The sequence below is a fragment of the Felis catus genome, chromosome A2 (assembly GCF_018350175.1).
Source record: "Felis catus isolate Fca126 chromosome A2, F.catus_Fca126_mat1.0, whole genome shotgun sequence".
NCBI lineage: Eukaryota > Metazoa > Chordata > Mammalia > Carnivora > Felidae > Felis > Felis catus.
Genome location: NC_058369.1, coordinates 55,745,524 through 55,772,291, shown reverse-complemented (window position 1 = coordinate 55,772,291; position 26,768 = coordinate 55,745,524). Strand labels below are relative to the sequence as shown.

The 26,768-nt window shown below is 50.2% G+C and overlaps 1 protein-coding gene across 4 annotated transcripts in view; it reads left to right on the top strand.

Annotated features, from left to right (window-relative positions):
• FBLN2 (fibulin 2) overlaps positions 1-26,768 on the top strand; it is an 88,798-nt gene that overhangs the window by 41,435 nt on the left and 20,595 nt on the right. For all 4 annotated transcript variants that reach the window (XM_045052006.1, XM_045052005.1, XM_045052004.1 and 1 more), the window contains exons 3-8: positions 17,362-17,473; positions 18,908-19,037; positions 21,231-21,411; positions 24,166-24,375; positions 24,992-25,105; positions 25,709-25,810. In XM_045052006.1, coding sequence (XP_044907941.1) covers positions 17,362-17,473; positions 18,908-19,037; positions 21,231-21,411; positions 24,166-24,375; positions 24,992-25,105; positions 25,709-25,810 — 849 coding nt within the window. The remainder of the gene's footprint in view (positions 1-17,361; positions 17,474-18,907; positions 19,038-21,230; positions 21,412-24,165; positions 24,376-24,991; positions 25,106-25,708; positions 25,811-26,768) is intronic.

Here is a 26,768-nt window from a genome sequence, read left to right as displayed (position 1 = left end):
GCAGGGCCCGTGCAAGCATTGGCATCTCTCACACCCAGGCCTGAAGGGGAACCTAGCAAGAGCTGAGGTCCTAAAGGAGCTGTGGTCTTCCGGAGAGGTGGCCACGCCTGCCTGGGGACCCGTGCTGCAGCCCCTCCAGGCCAGCCTCTGTCCGCGAAGAGCGGGGCCAGGGGCAGATCCAGGACAGATGGGGACAGGCAGCAGGTTTGGTGGAGGATGGATATATAGGTGTGGCTGGGGAGGGGTCAGGATCTCTCCAAGATGCCACACCTCCCAGGTATGGTTTGGGGGATGTGCTTCCTGAGAGGAGTGACCCCAAATCTGCGGGCAAGGGCTACTCACGGTCTCGTTCTGGAGGCGTGGGAGACAGTTACTGACACTCCGGTAGAGACATTGCCTTGACAGTGGGTGTGTGAGTCTGGAGTGCCAGGCCGAGATCTGGGCCAGAGGTGGGAACCTGGCTAGAGAAGTTTGCCCCACTTGGCAGCTAGGCAGTGGGTGGGTGGTGGGTAAGCACCCGAAGAAGGACCCTTGATTCCCTGTCTGTCACCCCATGGCCCCTGAAACCTGGATGCAGGAACAGAGAGGCCAAGGGTCTTGCCTGAGGGTGCTCAGTCAGTGGAGGGCAGAACGGGGCTCTGGGTGGCTCTCTGCTCCCACTGACACCCAGATGTGGCCCTCAGTGTAGACTGTGGGGTTGTCAGCCCACCTCTCCTGGGCTCCTGGGATGGGCTCATTGCTCTGCTGAGTGCTGAGTCGCCAATCCCTTGCAGGCTGCAGGGGACAGAAGATGGAGGTACGTGGGGGGTGGGGGAGAGATCCGGTAAAGATCTAGGTGGAGTCAGGGCTTGGTGGGGCTGTAGTCCCAAAAATGTCAGTTAAGAGAAATGTAAAGTTGCTGGGCAGAGTCACTGGGAATTTGGTTCTGGAAGGGCCCCAGCCTGGCCCTGTGGTATCCCCCCTGGGAATGCTGGGAGCCTGAGATCCCAGGTTCGCAGCCCCTCTGCCTCTTCTGGTGACTGAGCCTGGGGCACCCACTGCCTCTTCTCCAGGCAAGATTTCCACGTCAGCACCGCCACCTGGGGCTTTGCAGGAAACCTCGGTGACGCCCTGCTTCCTGTTTGCCTCTAAGAGGAGAAAAAAAAAAAAAACTGACCCAATTTTTTATGCGATATTTTAATTTTTGTGATTTTTCAACCAATCACTATTAAGGTAAAAATAAATGTTTACCTTGCTCTTACGAAAAAAAAAACTGGCCTGGGGAAACCAAAATTGCCTTATAGTTAAACCTCTCTTCCTAAACTGTACATATGTGTAGTGTGTATGGACTGGTAATTAAATTGAACTATCCAGAAAGACCAGTGAAATAGAAATCAGTCATTTGCCAGATTCAGGCATAAAACAAAATGCTATCCCGAGAACCAGAATTTCACCAGACCCTCTGTGAGCAGAAGTACCTAGAGTGTCTTAAGTAGCAGCAAGTTTCTTAAACTCATAATGGAGGAGATGTAATTCACAGTGCTTTTTGAGGAGGAACAGAACACGTCCCGAGTGTCTTGAAGTTCTGGAAGGTCCACACACTTGCTTTGAGGTTGGAGTGATACTGGAAGGCTGCACTTGGGTGGGGGCTGGGAGAGGCCTCCTCCAGGAGCACAGCGAGCGAGGGGTCTCGCCCTTGGATCTGGTGCCTCTGTGAGCTTCAGCAGGCCATGGACATGGCCGGTAGCCTGGGGTGATCCTGAGCGGAAGGAGGGATAGCTCGTCTCGTGTTTTAGATGAAGGCCAGCAGTTGGTGAAGGACCGTAATGGGCATCCGCCCTGGGACACGTGTACTGTTTCGGAAGGCCCTTGCCATGTTCTAATTCTGGAGTGATCTTCCAATGACTGGTTCATTCTTAGAATGTGAGCTGCCCACTGCTGTGTCCCAGCGTATGGACCTTTGTCCTGTCCCTGTTCTGGGAAAGTTATTTTCTCAGAAGATGGGGCTGGTCCCATTCAGCTTTTCAGAGTTTGCCTCAAGGTTTTCTATGTCTGGTGACTCTTTCTAGGGTGGCATCCTCTAAAAATGATGCCACTTCCTTATACTCCCTTTGTTTGTTCGTTTTAATTTTATTTATTTTGAGGGAGGGGCAGAGAGAGTGAGGGGCAGAGAGAGTGAGGGAGAGAGAGAGAGAGAGAGAGAGAGAGAATCCAAGCAGGCTCCATGCTGTCAGCGCAGAGCCTGATGTAGGGCTTGAACTCACAGACCGTGGGACCATGACCTGAGCCAAAATCAAGAGTTGGCGGCTCATCCGACCTCGCCACCCAGATGCCCCTGCATACTCCCTTTGAACAGAACTAAGCTTGTCAAACGTTTTTGCACTGTTCTTGATCAGGAAAGCCTGTTCTTCTGTGCAAGCGACTTTTCTTTTTTTGCACAGAGTTGACTTTTCATCAACCGTAAATGCCTCAGCGAAATGGCCAGTTAAAATGCAGAAGGCAGGCACACACCCCATCCCACCATCTGCTCCCTGGAAAGCCGTGGAGGGTAGGGCCTGTCCATGGGTCATCCTGCTGCTCAGATACCACCTCCCAAAGCTTCCCAAAGATCATGCCGCGGCCACGTGCCGTGGGGCCTCACAGGCCCTCCACGTCGGCAAAGCCCACCAGAGAGTCCCCTTCGTATCTGTGGCTCTACCAGCCACAACATACCAGCATCCCCGGATTCCACTTGGAACCCGGCCCACACCAGGCAGCTGGGATGGACCCTCAGTGGGGCTGCTCTAAGGGCTCAGGGAAGTCTCAGCCCCCTAATTATGTAGGTCTTGCTCCTCTGTCCCCTTTGAGACGGAGTGTGTGTGCACACGTACGTGTGTATACGTGTGATGGAAGCATTTCAGTCTTGGCGCCGTGCATATGGCGTAACTCTAAAAAATAAAGACGCTTCTCTCCAATACTATTGCGTACCATGATCCTACTCTTAACTCAGTTACTAATTCCCTAATGCCATCCGATTCTCAGACCATATTCTTATTCCTCACCTTGTCCCCAAAGTGTATTTTTGCCTAGTTTTGTAAAGTAATATCTGATCAAGGGTGATTTAGACATTATTTGGTTCATATGTAGTTGTTACATCTTCTGAGTTTCCTTCTTTCTAGAAGTTTGTACTAAATTATGCCATGGATACTCTTGAGTGTTTTTAAGTCTTGATTAATGTAACAGTACTCCCTTTACAACTTTTATTTTCATATTTTTATTGTATTTATTATGCTCTTTGTCAAGTGCAGCATATGTGAAGCACACAGATCTTAACAGAAGAGCTCAGTGGATTTTCACATACAAATACACCAGGGCGGCCCCCCACCCCAAATCAAGATATAAAACACTTGAAGCACTTGAGAGTTTTCCTGGTGCCCCTTCTCAGCCATTCCTACTCTCCCTCCCCCGTGGGAACCACGATGCTGACTTTTATCGCCATCTTGCCTGTCCTTGAATTTATTTTGTGTAATGGGAACCGTGTGGTGTTTTGCATTTAACTTCTTCCACTCAAGATAGCTGGAGACTCACCATGTTGCATATGGCAGTGGTTCGTTTAGCAAGATGGCTCTTTGTTGTTCCATTATGGAAACAAGTCATGGTTTATTTTTCTATTCTAGCATGGAGGTCCGTTTTGGGCCACTATCAGTTTTGGGCTGTGATGAATACAGTTGCTGCGAACGTTTTTATCAAGAGTCTTTGGACAACAGAGGCATTCACGGTGGATAGACACCTAGGAATCAGATTGCTACGATAAGGGATTTGGTCAGCATTAGCCGACACTGCCCTTTTTCCAAAGTTTATCACCGGTTTGCCTCCCCACGGGTAGTTGCTCTCCATCTTTGCCAACGCTGGATGTTGTCATTCTTTTTCATTGCAGCCAGTCTGGTGGCCATGTAGTGATATCTCGTTATGGTTTTAATTTGCATTTTCTCATAACTCATGATGTTGAGCACATTTTCATATCACTGTTGGCCATTGTGTCGTCGTTTGCTTGTTTTGAAATTGGCCTTCTTTGTCTTGCTGATTCGTGGGCGTTCTTTATTCTGTGTGTCTTTTTTTGGATCGCATGTTACCGTATTTTGTTCTGTGACTTTTCTTTCCACTTTCTTCCTTTTTTTTAAGAGAGAGAAAGAGGGTCCGTGGGGGCAGGGCAGAGAGAGAGGGGGAGAGAGAGAGAGAGAGAGAGAGAGAGAGAGAGAGAGAGAATCTTAAGCAGACTCCATGCCTGGCGAGGAGCCAGAGGTGGGGTTCTATCTCATGACCTGAGCCAAAACCAAGAGTTGGACGCTCAACCAACTGAGCCACCCAGGTGCCCCTCTTTCCACTTTCTTTACAAAAAAATTTTTTTAATGTTTATTCATTTTTGAGACACACACAGAGAAAGACAGAGCATTAGCGGGAGAGGGGCAGAGAGAGAGGGAGACACAGAATCTAGAGCAGGCTTCAGGCTCCGAGCTGTCAGCACAGAGCTGGACGCAGAGCCTGAATTCAGGAACCGTGAGATTATGACCTGAGCCGTAGTTGGACACTTAACCGACTGAGCCATCCAGGTGCCCCCTCTTTCCACTCTCTTAATGATGGTATCTGATGAGTACATTGCAAATGCTGTCTTCTGAGGAACCCAGATCCCTAATTTTAATGAAATCCAAGTTACTGATCTTTACTTTTACGTTAATGTATTTTGTGTCTCTTTACAGAAATCTTTGCCGCAGAATTGTGAAGATATTTTCCCATGTTATGTTCTGGACATTTTAACTTCATTCACCTTTCACATTAGATCATATTTAGATGTGTTTCTTCGCGGGGGGGGGTGAGTAGGAATCAAAATTCATTCTTTTTTCTTTTTGTAAAAAATTTTTATTTTTGAAACAGAGAGAGACAGAGTCTGAGCAGGGGAGGGGCAGAGAGAGAGGAAGACACAGAATCCGAAGCAGGCTCCAGGCTCTGAACTGTCAGCACAGAGCCTGATGCGGGGCTCGAGCTCACAGCCCATTGGTCATGACCTGGGCCTGAAGTCCACCCAGGCGCCCCTTCATTCTTTTTTTCAAATGCATATTCAGCTCATCCAGCACCAGGTGTTGAAAAGACTGGCCTTGTTGGCCTTGTCAGAAATCGAGAGGGGCTGTATACAAGTAAGTCTCTTTTCTGCCCATGGTGACAATGGGGAAGGAGCCTGAGGAGTTGAGGGGGGGCTGCTTCCCTTGGAGCAGCTGCTACAGAGGATCTTGGACTCCCCCTACCTGCCTCCTTCCTCACCGTCTCCTTTGCTGGCTTCCGCACTATGCTCAGTGGCCCGCAGTCTGGAGGCACCACTCCCCTAGGATCCTGTGGCTGCTCCTGGCTGCTTATGTGGTCTGGGGCGAGTGGGACCTCCTCTTTGGGCAGCAGACTGCTCCTCTGTAAAATGGGGGTGCGCATTGGAGCCCCTTTCTGGAGCTGAAGGGAAGATGCAGTGAGTGCCAGCAGGGGCCCCCCCACCCCCCCCCCCCCATCCGCCCCTGTAGGCGGCTCAGCCAGAGCAGAGACCCAGCCTGCAGCCCATCAGCAAGAGCAGCCAGCCCAGCGCCTGTGACTTGGGCAGATGTGGGCAGGCAGTAAACACCCCCACACAAGGAAGCAGGATGATGGGAGGTGCTGGAAAGGGCACCGGAGGCTGGGGACTGCCCTTCCCGGGTGCTGGGTGGCGGGTGGCGGAGGAAGACATCTCAGAGGGGCTGAGTTGGGTGGGCCCTGGCGGGTGGGCTCAGCCCAGGAGCTCCGGTTGTGTGTGGCCATTATGTCTGTGATCCTGGTGCAGGGACACGGAACTCAGGAATCTGTCTTGTTTGTCCAGTTTGCAGTCACCATAAGAGGATTCCAGGCACTCCCAGGGCCTGCAGGTACCCGCCCCTAAGAATACCAGGCTGCAGGGAGCATCAGAGCTGCAGCACTGGGCTGTTTGCTCAGGCCCCTCAAACATCCTGTCCAAACAGGGCGCTGGCGGAGATGGCCCGCTCATCACCCTCCTGCCAGGTGCACACATTTTTCGGCGGCATTTCCCAAGCACAGTTCTTTAGGGCTTTAATGTCTGGGAGGTGGGGGACTGTCTAGAGGGGTCGCGACCTCTGGGCTGGCTTGTTCAGGGCACCCATTGTCCTGTGATCAAAGGAGGGTATAATCTCCAGAATTCAGGACCTTTTTATCACAGAATGCCTCTTGAATGGGCAGTACCTGCACACAAAGGGAAACAGATAAACAAAACAAAAGGGGCAGACAGTGAAATGTCAGTTTGCTTCCTCCCTCCCACGGTCGGGTCCTTCCCCAAGCCAACCAATGTCATCCGTATCTCCGAATGTCCTTCCAGAAATACTCCACGTACGTCCTCACGTCCCTTTAAAGTGATAGATGGTGACATCTTTACAGCGCTGAGCCTTTTCTTCTTAATGCTTCATAGTACATTCAGAAATTGTACCATAGACGTGCAATGAAGTTCTGTCTAATTCTTTTTAACATCTGCATAAGAGTGGACGGATAGAACATCAGTTATTTAATCACTGCCCTCTTGGTGAGATTTGGGTTGTTTCTGGATCTTTGCTGTCACAAATTCAGTTGTAACAAGCATCCCAGTCCTGCATGTTTGAGCCCGTGGGGAAGGGGAGTCTGTCAGTTTAGATTTCTGGATGGGGAAGTGCTGGGTCGCTTTTTTTTTTTTCATTGCAGTAAGATACACATAACGGTGGCCGCTTGAACTGTTTTGTTTTGGTTTGGTTTGGTTTGGTTTGGTTTTTGAGAGAGAGAGGGTACAAGTGAGGGAGGAGCAGAGAGAGAGCGAGAGCGAGAGCGAGAGAGAGAGAGAGAGAGAGAATTCCACAAAGGGCAGAGAGAGGGAGAGAGAGAGAGAGAGAGAGAGAATTCCACAAGGGGCAGAGAGAGAGAGAGAGAGAGAGAGAGAGAGAGAGAGAGAACGAGAACGAACCAGGGCTCACCTGAATGAAGCAAGGCTTGAGCTCACCCCAAGTGGGGCTTACATTCACAAACCCTGAGATCATGGCCTGAGCCAAACTCAGATGCGAGCCACCCATGCACCCTGAACCAGCTTTAAGTGTGCAAATCAGTGACACGTGTACATTCACATGGTACATCATCCGTCTCCAGAACATTTTCGTCTTCCTAAACTGACATCCTGTGCCCATCCAACAGACTCCCCATCCCTCCTCCCCCAGCTCTGGTAACCTCTAGTCTACTTTCTGTCTCTCTGAATTTGCCTATTCTAGGTCCCTATGTAAGTAGAATCGTATAATATTTGTCCTTTTATGTCTGGCTAATGTCATTGTTTAGGTCACAATTTAAAAGACTCTTAGACTTTATTTTATTTATTTATTTTTTTAAAGACTCTTAGACTTTAGTCTGAGTCTTAGACTTTTGTAATCATACTACTTAAAAAAAATTTTTTTTTAAATGTTTATTTTTGAGAGAGAGAAAGACCACAAGCAGGGGAGGGGCAAAGAGAGGGAGAGAGAATCCCAAGCAGGTTCTGTGCTGTCAGCCTCGAGTCCAATGTGGGCTCGAACCCACAAACCATGAGATCATGACCTGAGCCAAAATCAAGAGTTGGACGCTTAACCGACTGAGCCACCCAGGCACCCTGCTGTTTCCCTTTCTTGAACTTCATGTAAAAGGCAGTATGCCGTATTCTTCTGTGACTTGCTTCTTCCCCCCAAGGTCCTGTCTGAGATCCATCCATGTTGTTGTGTGTGGTTGTAATGCATGTGCTCACATCACGTGGTCCTGTCATGGCTTATTCACCCTTTCTCCTGTGGAGGGGCGCCTGGCTTGTTTCCAGTTCGGGGCTTCTGTTTGTGGGTCTCCAGGTGGAGCCCGTGGGCACCTGTTTCTCCTGGGCGTATACCTGAACGTGAGATCACTGCATCATTGGCTTTGGGTATCTTCCGCTTTAATAGATGAAGGTGATTGTTTCCCGGAGTGGGTTTGTTCCCCCTCTGCTACTCGGGGATGTCAGAGGCAGGCTCCCTGCCAGAGTCCGTGAGGCAGATGGTGGTGGAGTGTTCGGAAGCCAGGATGATGTGATGCTGGCCCATGTCACTGGAGGCCAGAGAGAGGGCCAGGCTGTAGCTGTCACGGTGGGAGATGCCCCTCCCATCCTGTCCACAGTACTTGCAAATAACCAGCAGGCGAGGGACACCGCACGGCCTCTTGGCCAAGAGCTCAGGCAAGGTGGCAAAGTGGCCAGAAATGAGGGAGTCTGTGAAAGCCCAGAGGAGAGCAAAAAAGACAGGGAGAGATTGCTGAAAGCCCCATCGGCTACCTGTGCTAAAGGGGTTATTGTCCTGTCTGCCCCTTTATTAGTCTATTCCTTGCGTTTAAAAAAAAATTTTTTTTAATGTTTATTTATTTTTGAGAGAGAGAGAGAGAGAGACAGAGACAGACAGAGTGTGATCATGGGAGGGGCAGAGAGAGGGAGACACAGAATCCGAAGCAGGCTCCAGGCTCTGAGCTGTCGGCCCAGAGCCTGACGCGGGGCTTGAACTCACGAACTGTGAGATCACGACCTGAGCCCAAGTCAGAGGCTTAACCGACTGAGCTAACCGGGCACCCCAGTTCCTTTGTGTTTTAATTAGTTAGTTAATTGGGGAATAGTCCCCAAACACCTGCTGTGTGCCAGGGGTGGGGAGGAACCGATTCCTGAGCATCTGTTTTTTGCCAGACACTGAATCTTCTCACCTCCCCACTTTGTGAAGTATGGCAGGGAGAGGTTATTCGCCCATCTTACAGGCGAGGAAATGGAGGCTCAGAGGATGAGTGGCCTGCCGATGTCCCCCAGCCCATGTTCACGATGATGGTACGGACGTGTCTGGGCCCACTGGGACCCCCGGTGGAAACTGCCGCATAGAGGCGGTGCGGGCAAGGTGGACGGGCCATGGTGTGCCTTCTTTCTCCTTCCTCATTTTCCTAAGCTTGTGCCCTGGGCTGTGTATCTTATATTCTATTTACACATCTGGAAGATCAAGATAATCATCTGACTTCATGTTGTTGATGTAAGCTTTCCCTGACATGATATACACCAAGGGCCTGGGATACTTCATTCAGCACCAGGCCCTGGGAGCCCTGAGAGGACTCAGACCCAGTCTCGGCTCCCGAGACCTTCTCTGTCTGGTGGCTGAGACAAGCATGTTATCTGAGAGTGACATTATGGTGAAAGCATGTACCGAGTGCTGACTCGGTGAATGAAGTGAATGAAGTGAATGAAGCCAGAGGAGGGGGCTGCTGGTCCCCCCGGGATGGAGGTGGGTGCCAGTGGGAGCTCAGACGGAGTCATATATGAATTGGCTGGTTAGGGATGGACAGTTGGACAGCGCAGAGAAGGGCATTCCTAACATGGACCAGCATGTGCAAAGACAAAGTGGTAAGGGGAAGCATGTGTAGCTAGGGTACAGGGTGAGAGCTGGGACATGACTCTGAGCTGTGATTGCCACACCAGGGAGGGGTGCTTCATCCCATACATCAGTGGCCATCCAGTGGGGTCTTTGGACCACAGGTTCCCCGAGCTGACTCTGGACTGGGGAAGGCCAGGGTTAAAAGGTGGAGTAGGGTGGTGTGAAAAGGGTTGGCATAGAGGTTAGTTTAGATACAGGAGTCAGGGAGATCCTCTCTGAGGAGGTGAGAGCCCTGAAGGAGAAAAGGAAGGCAGCCCTGTAGACAGTGGGGGTGGGGCAGGGCACAGGAAAAAGGCAGAGGATTCCAGGCAGAAAGTACAGAACACACAAAAGCCCTGGGGCAGGAATGAGCCCAGGGAGTTCAAGGAGTGGACAGAGTGAGTGAGAAAGAGGGTCAGAGAAAGGAGATGAGGTGAGGCAGTCAGCAGGGCTTTGTAAAGAAGGGATAACAGTTGGGGGCCTGTGGGTCCAGGAGAGACACAATCTGATTTGTATTTGTGAACTTGTTCTGACACCCTCTGGAAAATGGCCTGGAGGAGGATACCCGTGAGAGCAGGGGCCCTGTTGAGCCAAGTGGTGGTGGCAGGGTGAGGGGCCAGGTGGCTGGACTGGGATCACTTCCGAGGTGGCCCCATGAGTGATGGAGGGAGGTGAGCAACGAGGAATTGGCCCGGGAGGGTCCTGAGGTTTCCAGGGGCCCCTCATTGACACAGGGAAGACCCGGGGAAATCAGTTGCCGAACAGATTCTGGCAGTGGGAACACCAGGGAGCATCGGTGGTGGTTCCTTAGCCAGCTGCATGTGTGTGCAAAAAACTACAGCTGGAGACAGATGTGGGGGGAGGGCATCGTGTTGGAGAAGGCACTTGAAGCTCGCAGACTGGATGAGATCAGCCAGGGCCGGGGTGGAGACGGAGAAGGGAAGAAGTAAACCCTAGAACTGGAAATTTGAATGATTGGTGCCTGGGAACTTAAAAAGAACCAGAGGGAAAGACAGAGTCTGGGGAGCTCAGAGGGGGTGGTCAAGGAAGGAGACCTGGAGGAGAGGGCCTCTGGGCCGAGCCTCGAAGCCCTGGGGTAGGGGAGGCGGGTGTGTCTTTTGGACAAGGATACAGGGGTACACATCTTGTTGGGCTTTGCCCGGCTCTGCCTCCCACATCTTGGACAGTGCCGAGCAGCACCAGGCTTGGCCCCTATACGGATTCCCCCTCCTGCTCCAAGTGGGTGGCCCTCCCAGCGTAAGGGTTCATGGCCTCTGAGTTCCTTTGTCTGAAACAGGGGGAAGCTGGAGTGGGAAAGGCCAGGGGAGAATGGTGGGAAGCCTGCCAAGCACAGGCTGGAACCTGGCTTCTGATCAAGGAGGGGGCAGGAAGAGAACTCCAGTCGATCCACAGGGAAGCAGCACCCCCTCTCAGGCTGGTTCTGGTTAGATTCTCAGACAGCGCCTTCAGGATCAGCTACATCAAGCAGCCTGTGCCACAGATGTGGGGAAGCTGAGGCCTGGAGAGGGGAAGAGAAGTTAGGAAATTGAGGCTTGGGAGTTCTGGCTCGCCACCTGAGCTGTAAATAAGGCAAACGAGAGTATTCATCGAAATTGTGAGGATGAAAGTGCTTGGACCCGAGCCCAGCTCCCACTTCATTTTAGCTGCTACTGTTACTTCGATAGGGCACCCATCTCATATCAGCTGGCTAAGACCCAGGGATCCACTGTAATCTCCTAATGTCAGTAAGGCAGTCTTGGAGAAGGCTTGGGGCAGTACGAGTTCGGTCCAGCAAAAGAAAGCTGTGAACTTGAGCTGTGAAGAAAAGGGACAGGATGCCTGAGTGGAGGGAGCTCCCCATCACCAGAAGTATTTGAGCTAGGCGTGACTCCCACGTGCCCGGAGTGTAATGGGAAAGGATTAAGCACGGAATGGTGGCATCACTTTGCGTGGCCACAGAGACCCCAGTGCCGTTGTAGAGAAAGAAACAGGCAAGCGGAAAAGTAAGCTCATAAGTAAACAAGATTTCACATAGTGATGAATGCTACTCAAGGAGCCTTGAAAAGGAGTGACGGGCTAAGAGAGTAGCTGGGGCTGATTGGATATGCTGTCTTTGGCCATACAGGGTATTTTACACTTTATTGTATTCAGGTTTTCCTTTGTACTTGTGGATTTTATTCCCCCCCCCCACCCCGCCAGCTTTATTGAAACGTAGGTGACATACAGTATTGTGTAAGTTTAAGTATACAGTGTGATGATTTGCTCTACATATGCCCTGTGAGGTGATTACAACAATAACACTAACATCCATCACCGCACATAGTTGCCATTTTTTGTTGTTGTTTACGGTGAGAACATTTTAAGATCTACTCTCATAGCAACTTTCAAGTGTACAAACACCATCCTGGGCATTAGATCACCAGAACTCAGTCATCTTATAACTGGAAGTTTGTGCCCTTTGCCCAACATCTCCCCATCTCCCCAGAGTACCCCCCTGACCCACCCAAACTACTCTGTTCCTTTGAGTTTGGCTTCTTTTGATACCACATATAAGTGAGATCATACAGCATTTATCTTTCTCTAATTTATTTCCTTAGCATAATACCTTCAGAGTCCAAACACGTTCCTGAAAATGGTAGGATTGCCTTCTTTTTTTGTTAATGGCTGAATAATATTCCATTACACACACACACACACACACACGCATGCACACAGAGCACATCTTTATCCACTCATCCGTCAGTGGACACTTAGGTTGCTTCCGTGTCTTGACTATTGTAAATAATGCTGCAATGAACATGGGGGTGCAGATATCTTTTTGAGATTGTGCTTTAATCTCCTTCAGATGTATACCCAGAAGATTTTGTATATGGAGTTGCTAGACCATAGTTTTTTGTTTGTTGGTTTTGTTTTTGAGAAACCTCCATACTGTTTTCCATAGTGGCTGCACCACTTTACATTCCTACCCACAGTGCAGGAAGGTTCTCTTTTCTCCACATCCTCACCAACACTTGTTATCTTTTGCCTTTTGACATTAGCAACCCTAACAGGTGTGCGGTGACATCTCATTGCAGTTTTGATTTGTATTTCTCCGGTGATGAGTGATGTTGAGCCCCTTTTCACATACCTGTCGACTATTTATATGTCTATTTTGGCCCCTTGCCCATTTTAAAATAAAATAATTTTTTTTTTTTTTTTGGCTATCATATGAGTTCCTTCTGTATTTTGGATATTAGCCCCTTATCAGATATGTGGTTTGCAGATATTTTCTCCCTTTCTGTAACTTGCCTTTTCATTTTATGGATTGTTTCTCTTGCTGTAGGAGCTTTTTAGTTTGATGTCATCCTACCTGTTGATTTTTTGCTTTTGTTGCTTGTGTGTTCATGTCATTACCAAAAACTCGTTGCCAAGACTAATGTCAAGAATCTTTGCCTGTGTTTTCTCCTAGGACTTGTACAATTTCAGGTCTTACGTTTAAATGTTTAATCCATTTTGAGTTGATTTTTTTAGAGGAAAACATATTTTTTTAAAAATTTATTTTAGAGAAGGAGATCGAGAGAGACAGAGTGTGGGCAGGGATGGGGAGGCTGATGGAGAGAGAGAAAATCTTAAGTAGGCTCCATGATTAGTGTGGAGCCTGACATGGGCCTTGATCCCGCCACCACAAAGTCACGACCTGAGCTGAAATCAAGAGTCAGAGGCTCAACCCAATGAACCACCCAAGCGCCCTAAGTTGATTTTTGTATATGGTGTGAGGTAGGGTCCAATTTCATTCTTCTGTGGATTTTACTTCTGAAGAAGGCTCTCTTTATCCTAAAATTATTTTCTTAGGTTTCTTCTAATCCTGCCTTTGGATTTGGACTTTATTTTTGTGTGTAGTGTGAAGTAGGTCCCAACATTGTATATTCAGTCCTTTCCACACTGAGTTTGAATGCCACCATTATCACATACTAAATTCCCAAATGTATATCGTTCTGTTTCTAAATTCTGTTGTTTCGTTGATCTCCTCGTATCTTTAGTTATTGGAACTTTAAAGTATGTTCTTCTTTTCTTTTCAGAATTTTTCCTGGCTATTCTTAGACATTTCTTGTTTTGGATGAATCTTAGAATCTTAGCCTGACAAGTTTCATGATAAATTGTGTTGGGATTTTGGGTTGCATTGAATTTGTAGATTAAATGGAGGAGAATTGACATCTTTTAAGGTACTGAATCTTCCCACCTTCCTGTCCAGCCTCATGATATATATTTCTAATAAAATATATTGTTATATCTTTTAGACAATTAAATTTTTTTCTTCATGTGGATTTAGCATGTTTACGATGGATTTATTTCTAGGTTTGTTTCTGTTTTGAATGGAATTTTTTCTACTACTTTCCTATTTAATTGTTGCTCTTGTATAGGAAAGCCACTAAACGGAGTACGTTGGTTTTGATTTTGGCTACCACATAATAATAATTATTATTAATTAGTATTCATTTGAGTACTGTGTGAGTTTTGATTCCTTTGGATTTTCTAGAAAGATGAAACCATAACATCTACAAATAATGACCATTATCTCTCTGTAAAAATTTTTTTGCTGTTTATTTATTTTTGAGAGAGAGAGAGAGAGAGAGAGACAGAGCACAGGTGGGAGAGGGGCAGAGAGAGAAGGAGGCACAGAATCCGAGTCTGTGCTGAGCTGTCAGCACAGAGCCTGATGTAGGGATTGAACTCACGAACCGCGAGATCATGATCTGAGCCAAAGTTGGATTGAGCTGCCCATCATCTCTTTGTTTCTATTTCTACTGCCTCTTTTTTTTCTCTTGCTTTATTGTATCTGCTAGTATCTATCTCTAAGACAATACCAATTAGAGTGTTGTAGGCATTTTTTCGTATCTCTCACTTCAGTGAGGCAGGCGTCTAATGTTGAGTTTGTTTCTGGTAGATGGTTGTTATTAAGAATTGTTTTCACTCCTCCTGGTACAGCCCTCAGGCTGTTACTGAAATTTATTTTCCCTCTTTTAAGGAACAGGACTTGAAACTTGAGTTCAATAACTTGAAATGCCCACTCAGGGGATGAAACTGATGATTCTTAGTGAGCTGTCGCTCTTTTCCTGGAAACTTGCAGGCTGCTGACATCCCTTGGTACATTTATTCCTCAGCTCTGCTGGGTTATATGACCTGCTCAAAGACATTTAGAGAGTCTTCGTAGGTTTCAGTGGTTGTGCAGCTAAGGGTTTTCATAGCAGAGAAGGACATGGAGTCTTTAGAGAGAAAAAATGCCTACACATGGTTGCACAAAGAGGTGGACCCAGGCTCAAAGTTATTCTGTGACACCCTGCTGCCCCCCAGCTTGCATGTAGGTATTCTAGACGAGCTTTGCTTTGTTTTTTAAAATTATTATTCAAGTATAATAGCATACCGTGTTATGTTAGTTTCAGGTGTACAAAATATCTATTCAACAATACTGTGCATTGTTCAGAGCACCATAAATGTAGTCACCATACTATGTTATTACAACATTATCCACCCTATTCCCTATGTCATACTTTTCATCTCTGTTTATTTTGTAGCTGGAAATTTGTGACTTGTAATTCTCTTCATTATCCCATCCACCCCACCTATCTCCCCTCTGGCAGCCACCAGCTCATTCTCTGTATTTAAGAGTCTGTTTTCTTTGGGGTTTTTTGTTTGTTCATTTGTTGTGTGTGTGTGTGTGTGTGTGTGTGTGTGTGTGTGTACATTCCACATGTAAGTGAAATGATATGGTATTTGTCTTTCTTGGTCTGACTTATTTCACTTAGCATAATGCCCTTTAGATCCATCCATATTATTGCAAATAGCAAGATCTCATTGTTTTTTTAGGGCTGAGTAATATTCCATTATATAGAGATGTGCATATAGGTTGCTTCCATATCTTGGCTACTATAAATAATGCTGCAATAAACAGAGGGGTGTTTCAAATTAGTGTTTTGTTTTCTTTAGGTAGATACCCAGTAGTGAATTACTGGACCATAGGCTATTTCTATTTTTAATTTTTTAAGGAACCTCCATATTATTTTCCACAGAGGCTGTACCACTTTGCATTCCCTTTTGGGAACCCCTTTGGGTTCCTTTTTCTCCACATCCTCGCCAGTGGTTGTTATTTCTTGTGTTTTTTTAATATTGTGGTTATGATTTGCATTTGCCTTATGATTAGTGATGTTGAGCACCTTTTCATGTGTCTTTTGGCTTAGATGTGATTTATCTGTGCATGTCATTTATTTTTAGACCTCAGAGCCAAATGGTTGGGTGAATTGTACTCATCTCTGGCACCTGACATGTTATTGTCTCTGTAAGACTCTCTCTTGTTTTATTTATGTATATATTCCCTTTTGGCCCTTGTCCCCATCGCCAACTTCTGCCCCACCCGAGGTAAATGTTCTCTTCTGTTTAATTTGCATGTGTGTGTTTTTAATTTATGTGCAAAAACATATTATAATTTTGTGTGCAATATTTTTAATTTGTGTAATAGATCTCATTTGGTTTATTCCTCCCCCTCCTGCTCCCGCCCCCCCCCCCCAGTGCTCTGTTTTGTGCGCTTCCACGTTGCTGTGTGTGTGTCCAGCTTCATGTTGTTGGGTGTACGTCTATTCTATTATTTCTGACAGCTGTGGAGTCCTCCATGGAGCATGTCCCCAAATTCTATTCATCCACTCCTCCACTGATGAACACCTAGGCTGCCTCCAACCCCTTTCCACAAATGGTGCCAAAGCATTGCATCCTTGTAGTGAGCCTGGGGGAGGACTTTCCTGGCATGCACAGCCAGGAGCAGGACCACTGGGGTCAGGACGAGGTATATACTTAATTGTGTCAGCAGTACCTCATCTCCTTCCAGACTGGCTGTGCTGGTGACCCCTTCCACCCCCAGGGCAGGAGGGTTCCCACCTGTGCCTGGCATGCATTGCTTTTAAAAATTTTTCTAGTTTAATAGGTATTTTACTTTTTTTTAATATTAATTTTCAGGAGATTATTATAGTTTCTCACTGGCAATTCTTTGCCAGTTTTTTTTAAAGTTTATTTATTTTGAAAGAGAGAGAGAGAGAGCACACACGCACATAAGCAGGGGAAGGGCAGAGAAAGAGGGAGTGAGAGAAAATCGCAAGCAGGCTTTGTACTGTCAGTGCAGAGCCTGATGTGGGGCTTGATCTCATGAACCATGAGATTGTGACCTGAGCTGAAATCAAGAGTTAGACACTTAATCAGCTGAGCCACCCAGACGTCCTGCCAGTTTTAGACATTCCAGAAATGCCTCCTAACCTGTCAGCAGTCTCTTCTATTTGTCTATGGGGTTCTTTTTTATACAGTTTGAATTTGGGGGTGGGCAAATTCATCTGTTTTTTTAAGCTGTGGTCTGTGCCTTTCAGTTTTAACACATTCCCCTACCTCTGCCTCCTCCTTCTCTCCCCAGGCACAAATATTTCCCCCACGAACTTTCCCGGACAAGTTTTAAACTTCCCTCACTGCTGCTGTTGCTTCTTATGCCTTGTCTTGTCTTGGTGTCGTAGGTCAAGTTCCTTAGAAGCAGAGCCTGACTTGAGGGTTTTGTGCGTGTGGTGGTTCATTTGGAGAAGCTGCCTGGGAAGGGGGCAGGGAAGGAGCTGGCCAATGTTCTCCATCCCACAGGAAGCTCCACAGGGCTGTCCCCTTAGAGGCAGAGCTGGGCTTTTGTACCCCCACTCATCCCGTATTGGCCATACTTCCCCGCCTCCTCCCCCGTGGGGTGGACTTAACCTCGCAGGCAGCTCTCCGAAGAAAGTCGTCCTTGTGGGCTGGGGGCGAGTGAGTCTCCGGCCCAGTAACGGGGGTCTGGACAGCACCAGCAACATCTACTGTGCTTGCTGGCCCTGGGAGACCTTGGAACCAGATGCCTCCTCCACGGTAGTGACTCTGCCTATGTTGCCACCCACAGTCTCCACGAAGGATCTGATCGAGACGTGCTGTGCAGCCGGACAGCAGTGGGCCATCGACAACGACGAGTGCCTGGAAATCCCCGAGAGTGGCGCTGAGGGTGACGCCTGCAGGTAGGGGTGGGCACGCTGGAGCAGGAAGAGCTGCCCATTCGCCTTTTCCAGATCCCTGCCTGCTTTGGCCCCGGGGCCCCGGCAGTGCAAGGTGAGCACGAGTCTCACCTGTCTCAGGTGTACAGGGGCAGTTGGGTTGTGGCTGCTGTGAGCCTGCTGGCCGCCTTTCTCCAGGTGTGGAGAGCCCAAGCCTGGCTGCAGGAATAAGCTAAGCACGTACTTTTGTAGCTGGACTGATGAGCAGAGTAAAAAGATCCTACAATTTGGAGCAAGTGTTAAAGAACCACTATCATCCGGGAACGGTTGGGTGCCTCACTCGCTGTATGTTGCCCTTGCTGCTGGGGCAGTGCTTGGCCCGCATGGGCTTTTCGTCCTTGGCTTTGAGCTGGGAGCCTTCAGCCCTCTTTCTTTCCCCACTCTGCTACCCTGGGGTCTCCAAAAGGCTGGCCTCTCACTGTCCTCTGCTGCCTGTGTTGATTGTTTCTTCTGACTTGTATTGTCTGCAAAGGAAGAATTTATACCCTTGCCCCTTTGTTGCCAGGCCCTGAAGACATCTTGGCCGGCCATTCACCTCCTTTTCCCCAAGGATGCCTTCTTGGGGCCCTCTGTTTTTCTAGACAACGAGGGCAAGGTTCAGAGAGGTGGTATGACTTACCCGAAGCCACACGGCTCCCCAGGAGCACGGCCAGGGTTAGACCCCCTGTCACCTAATGTCTGGACCACTGTGCGCCCTTTGGAAACATTTAAGTTCTAGCCTTGTCTCTTTCCTTTCCCTTCTGTCATTGCACCAGTTCAGGAGCTACTTAGGAGTTAGAGAATGTTATCATTCAGGAGTTTTGAGCTTAGGGGCCCTGAGAGTGTGCTTGTGTTGTCTTGTGATGGGAAACTCACTCCTTCATAGATAGACAGTCCCATCACTGAACAGCTCCCACTGCGACATGCCCTTTCCCAAGTGAGGCTGAACCCCACCTCTCTGTGAGCCCCCCTATTAGTGTGCTGGCTCATCAACTACCTCTGCCCGGGGTAGCCCTACAGACCCTGGGAGGCATGGCCAGGGAGCCTGGAGGCTACTCTCTAACGGGCTGAGCTGCCCTCTGCTTCCTGGGGTTGAGTCCCCCTATCTTTCTCAGCCCTGTGGGGACCTCAGGATGCTGACCCCCTCCCACATTGGTCAGGAATAGACAGCATGGAGTCTGGTGGGCTCCAGGCCCCGAGTGTTCCTGGTTAAGCTCAGAAATAGAACGCGTGTTCTTGGGCGGGGGATGGGCTAGCTTTGCTGATGCCCCTGCCACCAGCGTTGGTCTTGCTTGCAGTGGGTCTTGGGAGGGGCTTCCTTCTCTGAGCCCCAGTTTCCTCCTCTGTGAAATGGGACCTGTGATCCCTCCTGGATGGGGGCAGGCGCTCGGGTGTGGCTGATGCACACCTCTGTTGCAGGACAGCCCAGAAGCACTGCTGCGTGTCCTACTTGAAGGAAAAGAGCTGCATGGCTGGCGTCATGGGGGCCAAGGAGGGCGAGGCCTGTGGGGCCGAGGACAACGACACCTGTGGCGTCTCCTTGTACAAGGCAAGCCCGACCTGCGGCATTCGTAGCCTGGGCCCGAGGTCCTTGAGGGCTGGGGCGTCAGGCTCCCTGGGGGACTCCCCCATAGGGAGTGACACTCTTGCCTGGGGTTGGGGTGGGGGGGCCTCTTCATCTGTACAGAAAACATCATCGGTTATTATAGCGGCCAATTAAGTCAGGAAATATTTATTCAATACCAGCATGTGCCGGGCTGTCCTAGGCATTAAGGATGCAGAAATGAGTAACACGTGAAGATTCCTGCCCCGGAGGGCTTTCTGTTTCTTTTTTTTCACTTTGTGTGTCCAGCTCATTTCACTTAGCATCTTGTCCCCACGGTCACCCATGTCATAGCATGTGTTAGACTGTCTTTCCTTCTCAAGGTGAAATAACACTTCGTTGTACAGAAGTAACACAGTTCATTCAGTCTTCTGTCAGTGGGCACCGACAGCTGCCTGGTACCCTTTGTGAATAATGCTGCTGTGCACGTGGGGGTAAGAAGAGCCTTCCTTGAGGACAGAAGGCATTTCCATTTCCACTGCATTGGCTAGAACTTAGCCCGGTGGCCACACCTAGCATCAGGGGAGGCTGGGGAACGCAGTCTGTATTCTGGGGAGGTCGTGTGTCCATTGAACGTCAGGAGGAAGGGGAAACAGACCGTGGGGGTGGACAGCTGACTGTCTGCAGCAGGGGCCGAGAGCAAACCTAAGACCGTAGAACAGTCTCAGGAACAAACCACGGGAGGAGGTGTTTGCGGGAGACTGGGAGAGAGGAAGGGAAGGAGTGGAAAGAAGCCTGTGTCACGAGCCCGGATGACTGTGACAAGGAGGGCACCATTTGGGAGAGGATTTGGACTTTGATTTTTGTCATGTTGGGGTCAATTTCCTAAAAACTGATATTAGGGAAAGGACTTTGGTGCCAGGCAAGTTTGGCATTCCACTGTGTGTGTTCGACCCTGGACCAGTCCTCTTTTCTAGGCCGCAGCTTCTCCATCTGTAAAGTGGGGCTAATAATCCACGTCTTCTGGGGTGGCTGTGAGGGTCAGAGATAATGCAAACTATTAAGGACATGGTGGCTGTGCTCACCATTGGGAAGTGCAGGTCTGGAGAATCCATGAGCTATTGCTACATAACACACCAGCCCAAAGCGTAGTGGCTTATGCCTCACTTAACTCATGAGTTAACTCATGAGTTGCTGACCTAGGCCATGCTCAGCTGATCTGGCTGGGCTCGCTTACCCGTCTGCCACAAGCCGATGGCTCTCCTGGCACGGCTCTGGGATGATGACGGCTGTGCCAACTTTTCTTTGCTGCATGTGGTCTCTCAACCTCCAGCAGCCTAACCTGGGCTTATTCCGTTAGTGGCTGGGTTCCAACACCGGGCGTAGAAATGTGCACGGCCTTTTGAGGCCCAATCAAGCCGTTGGGACATAGATTCTCTCCTTTGAAGGAGAAACTGAGCTATCACATTGCAAAGACAGCAGAACAGTGGAGAGTGAACGAACGGGGCTGTTGTTGTAATCCATCTACCACAGGAGTTTCAACAGATTAAATATTTTGTTTTTGGAGGTAGACAGTTTGGGACGGGGTGGATCCACGTGATACCTTCAGGTACCCAGGCTTCTGCTTCTCTGCATAGTCATCTTCAGCTTGTAGCTTCCATCTTCCGGGTTACTTCATGACCCTGGATAGCTGCTGGGGTTCCAGCCGTCACACCAACCAAAATCAAGGAAAGAGAAGAGCAAAAGAGATACACTTCCAAGCTGAGTCAGCCCTAGTTTAAAGCTCTCCTGAAAGCATCATATCACTCCTGTCTCTAACTTCAAGGGAAATTCTGTCTTTTAGGGGGCCTGAGTAGAACCGGGTTCTGCTAGTCAATATTGGTGTGTGAGGGGGTGGGTATGTCTGGGGTTAGTTTGTGGTTCTTTTCATAGGTGGCCAATTGTTAATTATTGCAAAAAGCTTATATTGGCCGTGCTTTGAGCCAGACATGGGAAGTGGAGACAGGGAGCACTGCTCTCAGGGAGCACATACGGGGCCGGAAGAAATAAGACAAGGATGAATTCATCCCAGTCCCCGAGCCTGGACCCAGGCTGTGCCCTGGGGGCCCTGAGTGAGTCCCATGGGCTCATGGTCTGTGAGGAAGGCAGATGGGCTCTGAGGGGCCAGGGTGTGGGCAGTGATGGCCCCTCTCCCTCCAGCAATGCTGTGACTGCTGTGGGCTGGGACTCCGTGTGCGGGCCGAGGGCCACTCGTGCGAGTCGAACCCCAACCTGGGCTACCCCTGCAACCACGTCATGCTCTCCTGCTGTGAGGGTGAAGACCCCCTCATTGTGCCCGAGGTCCGCCGGCCTCTGGAACCTGAAGCTGTACCGCGGAGAGGTGAGTGCTGCCCACTGGGCCACGGTGTGTAGGCCAGTTGAGTGAGAGGCAGAGAGAGCTTTGGGGGCTTCTAGCCAAGGTCGGATACCCTCTTGCCTCCTGTAGGAACCTTGTGTGTACTGTCACCTGTGGCTTGAGGCACAAGTTCAGCTCTTAGGTAGAGTTCTTCTGTAGCCTCCAATGGTGACTCTGCCCTATTATTTCTGAGATGGTAATCGAATACAGCTATGCATGTACTCCAGCCACCAAACCACCAACCCCCTACCACCTTTCCACTCTCCACTCACCCACCCTCCCGTGTCTTTGTTCATCCACACATCCATATGTCTTCCTTCCCGTCCGCTCTTTTATCCATCCATCCATCTCACCATCCCCTGCACATTCTCCTGGCCCCTGGTCCATTCCTCCATCCATTCATCCTTCCAGTACACCATCCATTCCTCTGTCCCTTATCTATCCACTCACACATCAGTCTTTGCATCAATTTGTTTACTCACCCATCTACTTACCCAGCAGCCCATCTACTTAGCTTCTGCCCGTCCATCCATCCATCCATCCATCCATCCATCCATCCATCCATCATCCATCCATCATCCATCCATCATCCATCCATCCATCGTCTATCTGCCTTCTGCTCATGTATTCACCTACCAGCCCAGCCAGGAAACCTTTTACTCATCCATTCATTCATTTACCCTTCCTTTATCCATGTGTTCTCCGTCCCTCTCACTGTGCCATTCTGTGTCTTCAGGGTACAGGATATAACCAGTATAGAGAATGCATTCATAAATGTTGCCCTGCCCACCTGATCAGCCCCTTCAGACCAGCCCTGTCTTTTCTCCCTATATTCTCAGTGCTCGGCCCCTAAGAGTCTCGCCAATAACTGAATGGATTATGGGTTTGTTTGGTGGCCTTCCCTTCACCACCACAAGCCCTCTGAGGGCTGACCAGCCCTGCGCCCTCTTCCTTTGTGTCCCTGTTCCCAAACAGCCATAGGCTATGGGTATGAGAGCTCTGGTGCCAGTGCAGAGCTTGGAGCTGTTTGCTGCTGCCTGAGCCCTCAGTGTCTCCAGGGTCTCCTCCTTCTTCTGACCTCCACGTGCTGTGGTCACTGTTCTAGGTGCCATGTCCAGCTTCTGTCACCCTAGCCAGGGATATCTTCTGGACTCATGACCATTAGCCTCCACTGTGCCTGTGGGCCAGCAGGAGCCTGATGCAGTGTCCCAGTGAACCCACAGAGACTCCACTAAGAGGGAGTGGCTAGCCTTACCAGGCTAGTGTGGACACTGATCTGTGTCCAGTCCAAGGAAATACCATTCGCTGGGGTTGGCTGTAGGGGCCTGTTGTAGCAGTGTGAAGGCCAGAAGTGTTTGGTTCAAGGTGAAGTTTGGGAGGAAGTTAGGCTTCAGCAGTCTACAAGACGGGGACAGGGCTAGTCAGGGTCCAGATGCAGAGGTACACGTTCCTGTCCTCTAGTGGGGAACTGGTGGATAACCTGGGCCTTAAGGGACGTAGATGTCAGGGTCAAGTTGACCTGGGTTCCAGTCCTGCTCAGGTGACCTTGGGCAAAATCATTTTGCTCCTCTGAGCCTCAGTTTCCCCCCTGCCAGGAGGATTGTTTGAAGAGCATGCTGATGAGGGTGGGCTGAACATGAATCCTAGAAATGCTGCCCGGGGTGTGGCATGCTTATTGGAGCCCGGGCCCAGGTCTGTCTGCTGCCCACCCATAGTGCCAGGACTCCGGGCTGGACCACCAGACATCACAGCCCCACCTGCATGTGCCAGGCCAGGGCTGACTGGGCTGGAGCGCAGTGTAAGCATCCTCAGTACGAAGCATGTTTATCAGATGTGACCTCATGCAGTTGGTCTCTTGTGGGGCTCAGCTGTCTGGGGCTAGTGAGCAAGGCTGAAGCCCCATGCCGACTAGGAATGTGGAGGGCTGCGTGCCCCCCTCCGTTCCCCATCCTATTACTGTTATATGAAGAGCTTCCAGTGCAGCTCAACCCCGGGAGCCTTCTTTGCCACACTCACCTGCTCCCCACTGTAGCCTGGGGTGGCATGGAGAGACCCAGTACTGCCCAAGTGACATGGCTAAGGGAGGCCTGAGTAAGAGTTCAGATCTCTGTTTGACAGAACACATGTTTGGGGTCTTTCTGTTGCTAGAGGTGGTCCTCCCAGATGTCACTGAGACTAGGGGTCTGGATCCAGTTCAACACTTTAGCCAAAGCTTCCTGAGGACTGTTGTGGGCCTGGCCCTGTCATGTTGCAGGGCACAAAGACTTGGACCTGGCTCTGATGGGTGCATTCTTGTTGCTGGAGGTCTGTTCCTTCATCCTTCTGTCCATCCATCCATCCATCCTTTCCTGCATTCATCATCCATCCATCCATCCATCCATCCATCCATCCATCCTTCCCTGCATTCATCATCTATCATCCTTCCATCCATCCATCCATTCATCCATCCCTGAGTTCATATATCATCCTTCCATCCTTCCATCCATCCATCCATCCATCCTTCCTTCCCTGCATTCATCATCTATCATCCTTCCATCCATCCATCCATGCATCCACGCATTCACCCATGCATCCATGCATCGATGCATCGATACATCCATCCTTTGTCCATCCATGCTATCTTAGCTGGGCACACAGAGGTTCTGACGAGGACCTACACTGATTTCCACGGGGGCTTGTAGTGTCAGCCACCCACTGGGTGAACTCGTGTCCCATCATGAGCACTGACCCCCGCTCCAGTTTCAGAGGCAGAGTTGGCGAGCCGGGAGGCCCTGTCACTGGGCACGGAGACTGAGCTGCCCAACAGCCTGCCTGGCGATGACCAGGATGAGTGCCTGCTCCTCCCAGGGGAGCTGTGCCAGCATCTCTGCATCAATACCGTGGGCTCCTACCGCTGTGCCTGCTTTCCTGGCTTCTCACTGCAGGACGATGGCCGTACCTGCCGGCCAGGTAAGGGCCCAGATGGCTGGGGCAGGGGCTGATCTTGCCAGTGGAGCGTGGTGGTCCTGTGATGGCCACAATGGGCTCCTTCCCCTCCTGTCACCCTACATGCTGGAATCTCTGGGAATCGGAAGCCTCTAGCAATGGGATTTGTAAGGCCAGGCAGGCAGGTTGAAACTCCATCTGCTCCATCCGAAGCTTCGTCTGCACGGGCTGCCCCAGCACCCCACCCTAGACCCCAGTGCAGGGCCAGGACCCAGGCTGCAGAGGCTCCCACCAACCCAACTCAAGCTGTGTCCCCAGCACTGGGCCCAAGGGGGTCAGGCTCTGACAGGCAGCCTACAAGGCTGCCTCAGCCCCTGCTCTGGGGGTGCTTTCTGCCTGCTGCTTTTCCAGGGATAGATACTCACTCCCCTGCTTCCTCTCTTCCTCTGCCCCAAATAGCTGTAATGTAGTATGCTGCTTTCTGAGCCTCAGTTTTCTCTCCTGTGAAATGGGTAGGAGGAGAGGATTAAATGAGGCAGTCTCTGACACATGCCTGGCGTGGTGCCCAGGGTGTGAGTTGAGTCTGAGGCCAGGCTGAAGGCATGCATCCTTCCCCTCCTGTCTGCTTTGCCCATGACAGACAGTGACCCCCCACAGCCGGAGGCCCCAGAGGAGTCCGCGTTGAAACCAGAGTCCTCCCAAGTGGCCTCCAACACCATCCTGCTACCGCAGCCACAACCCAACACCTGCAAAGGTAACCTGGGCCATGGGGTGGGTCTGGGCTGCCTGCAGGGGGTGAGCTCCCCAGTGCTGGGCATGTGCAAGCTGGCCTCCTGCCAAAGGGGTGCTTCTGCTTTGGGGATTTGGTTGGTCTCTCCTGTCTGAGGTCAGGAGTTGAGAGTGTAGCTGGTAGGAGGTGAGGTTGTGGATGGGGGGAGCTGAGGGCCAGGGTGTGACCCCAAGCAAGTCAGTTAGCTGCTTTTGTCTCAGCTCCTAGAGTACTGAGAGAATAAAATCCTTGCCTGAGAACTGTCTTGGAGACTGCTTGCAGTACTGCGTAGAAAGTTCTCTTTGTTCTTCCTCTCTTCCTCTTTCTTGTTCCTTCTGTCTCTGCATCCTTGCTCTCCCTCCTTCTCTGTCCTCTCTGTCCCCTTCCCTTCTGGCAGCACTGTGACTCCCGGGAGGGGTTTGGTATCCGAGTGTTGGTGGCGATTGTCCCAGATACCAACCAGTTGTGCGAGCTGGTTTACCAGGGACCTCGTGAAAAGGACCAGGAGTGTGGGGTTCCTTCTGCCTGGAGGGCGGAGCCGGGGTAATGAGCCCAGTGGTCCCTGATCTCTGTGTGGTTTCTTCCCAGACAACGGGCCCTGCAAGCAGGTGTGCAGCGTCATTGGGGACACAGCCATGTGCTCCTGCTTCCCTGGCTACGCCATCATGGCGGATGGTGTGTCCTGTGAAGGTGAGATCCACGGGGGCTGCTCTCGTACCTGTGCCAACCTGAGCTGGCCTGTGGGGGGGGCCCAGAAGGGAGACGGGGCAGGCAGAACGAGGCGGCCTGGGTCCGGGGCAGGGCCCGAGGGTTTGTATTTCTGACAAGATCCCTGGACCACACTCCCGACTCACTCTGTCTGCGAGGCTGAGGTTGGTTTGTGATCACCTTGTCCTTGTTGTGGTCATGTGTGGAGAAAGAGAAAGGGGGATGTCCATGCCCCACTGTGAAGGCGGGACCTGGAAGTGACGTTTGCCTCTGATGGGGAGCGAGGCTGGGGAGTAGGAGCCCCAGTTGAATGGCATGCGCTCAGTTCTGTTACTGAATCCAAAGAAGGGGCAATAGATGTTGGTAACTCTGCCATTCACAAAAGGGCCAAAGAAGGTCCAAAAGCGTGTGGCTTTCACACCTGCGACCCCATCAGGACCAGGTCTTGTCTCGGTGGGACGTCGGTGGACCAGGACTTGGGGGCATTTGGATCCGACACCTGCTGGGGTGGTTCCCACAGTGCATGATGCCTGAGAGACCTCTAGACTACACCTCCTCATATCTGGTGGCAGGACCTCCCAGGCCTGGAGCGTGGGACGGGCTAGGAAATGCTTTAGTTCAGGTTCAGGTTCTGGAGATGTGACCTTGATGGGTGTCCAAGGGTAAAAGGGTTAATTTAAGTCTTTTGTTTTTTATTTTAATTTTTAAAAATTTACATCTAAGTCAGCTAACATTGAGTGTAATAATGATTTCAGGAGTAGAATTTAGTGACTCATTACTACATACAACACCCAGTGCTCATCCCAACAAGTGTTCTCCTTAGTGCCCCTTGCCCATTTAGCCCATCCCCCTCCCCACAACCCTCTAGCAACCTCAGTTTGCTCTCTGTATTTAAGAGTCTCTTATGGTTTGTCCCCCTCCTTGTTTTGTATTATTTTTG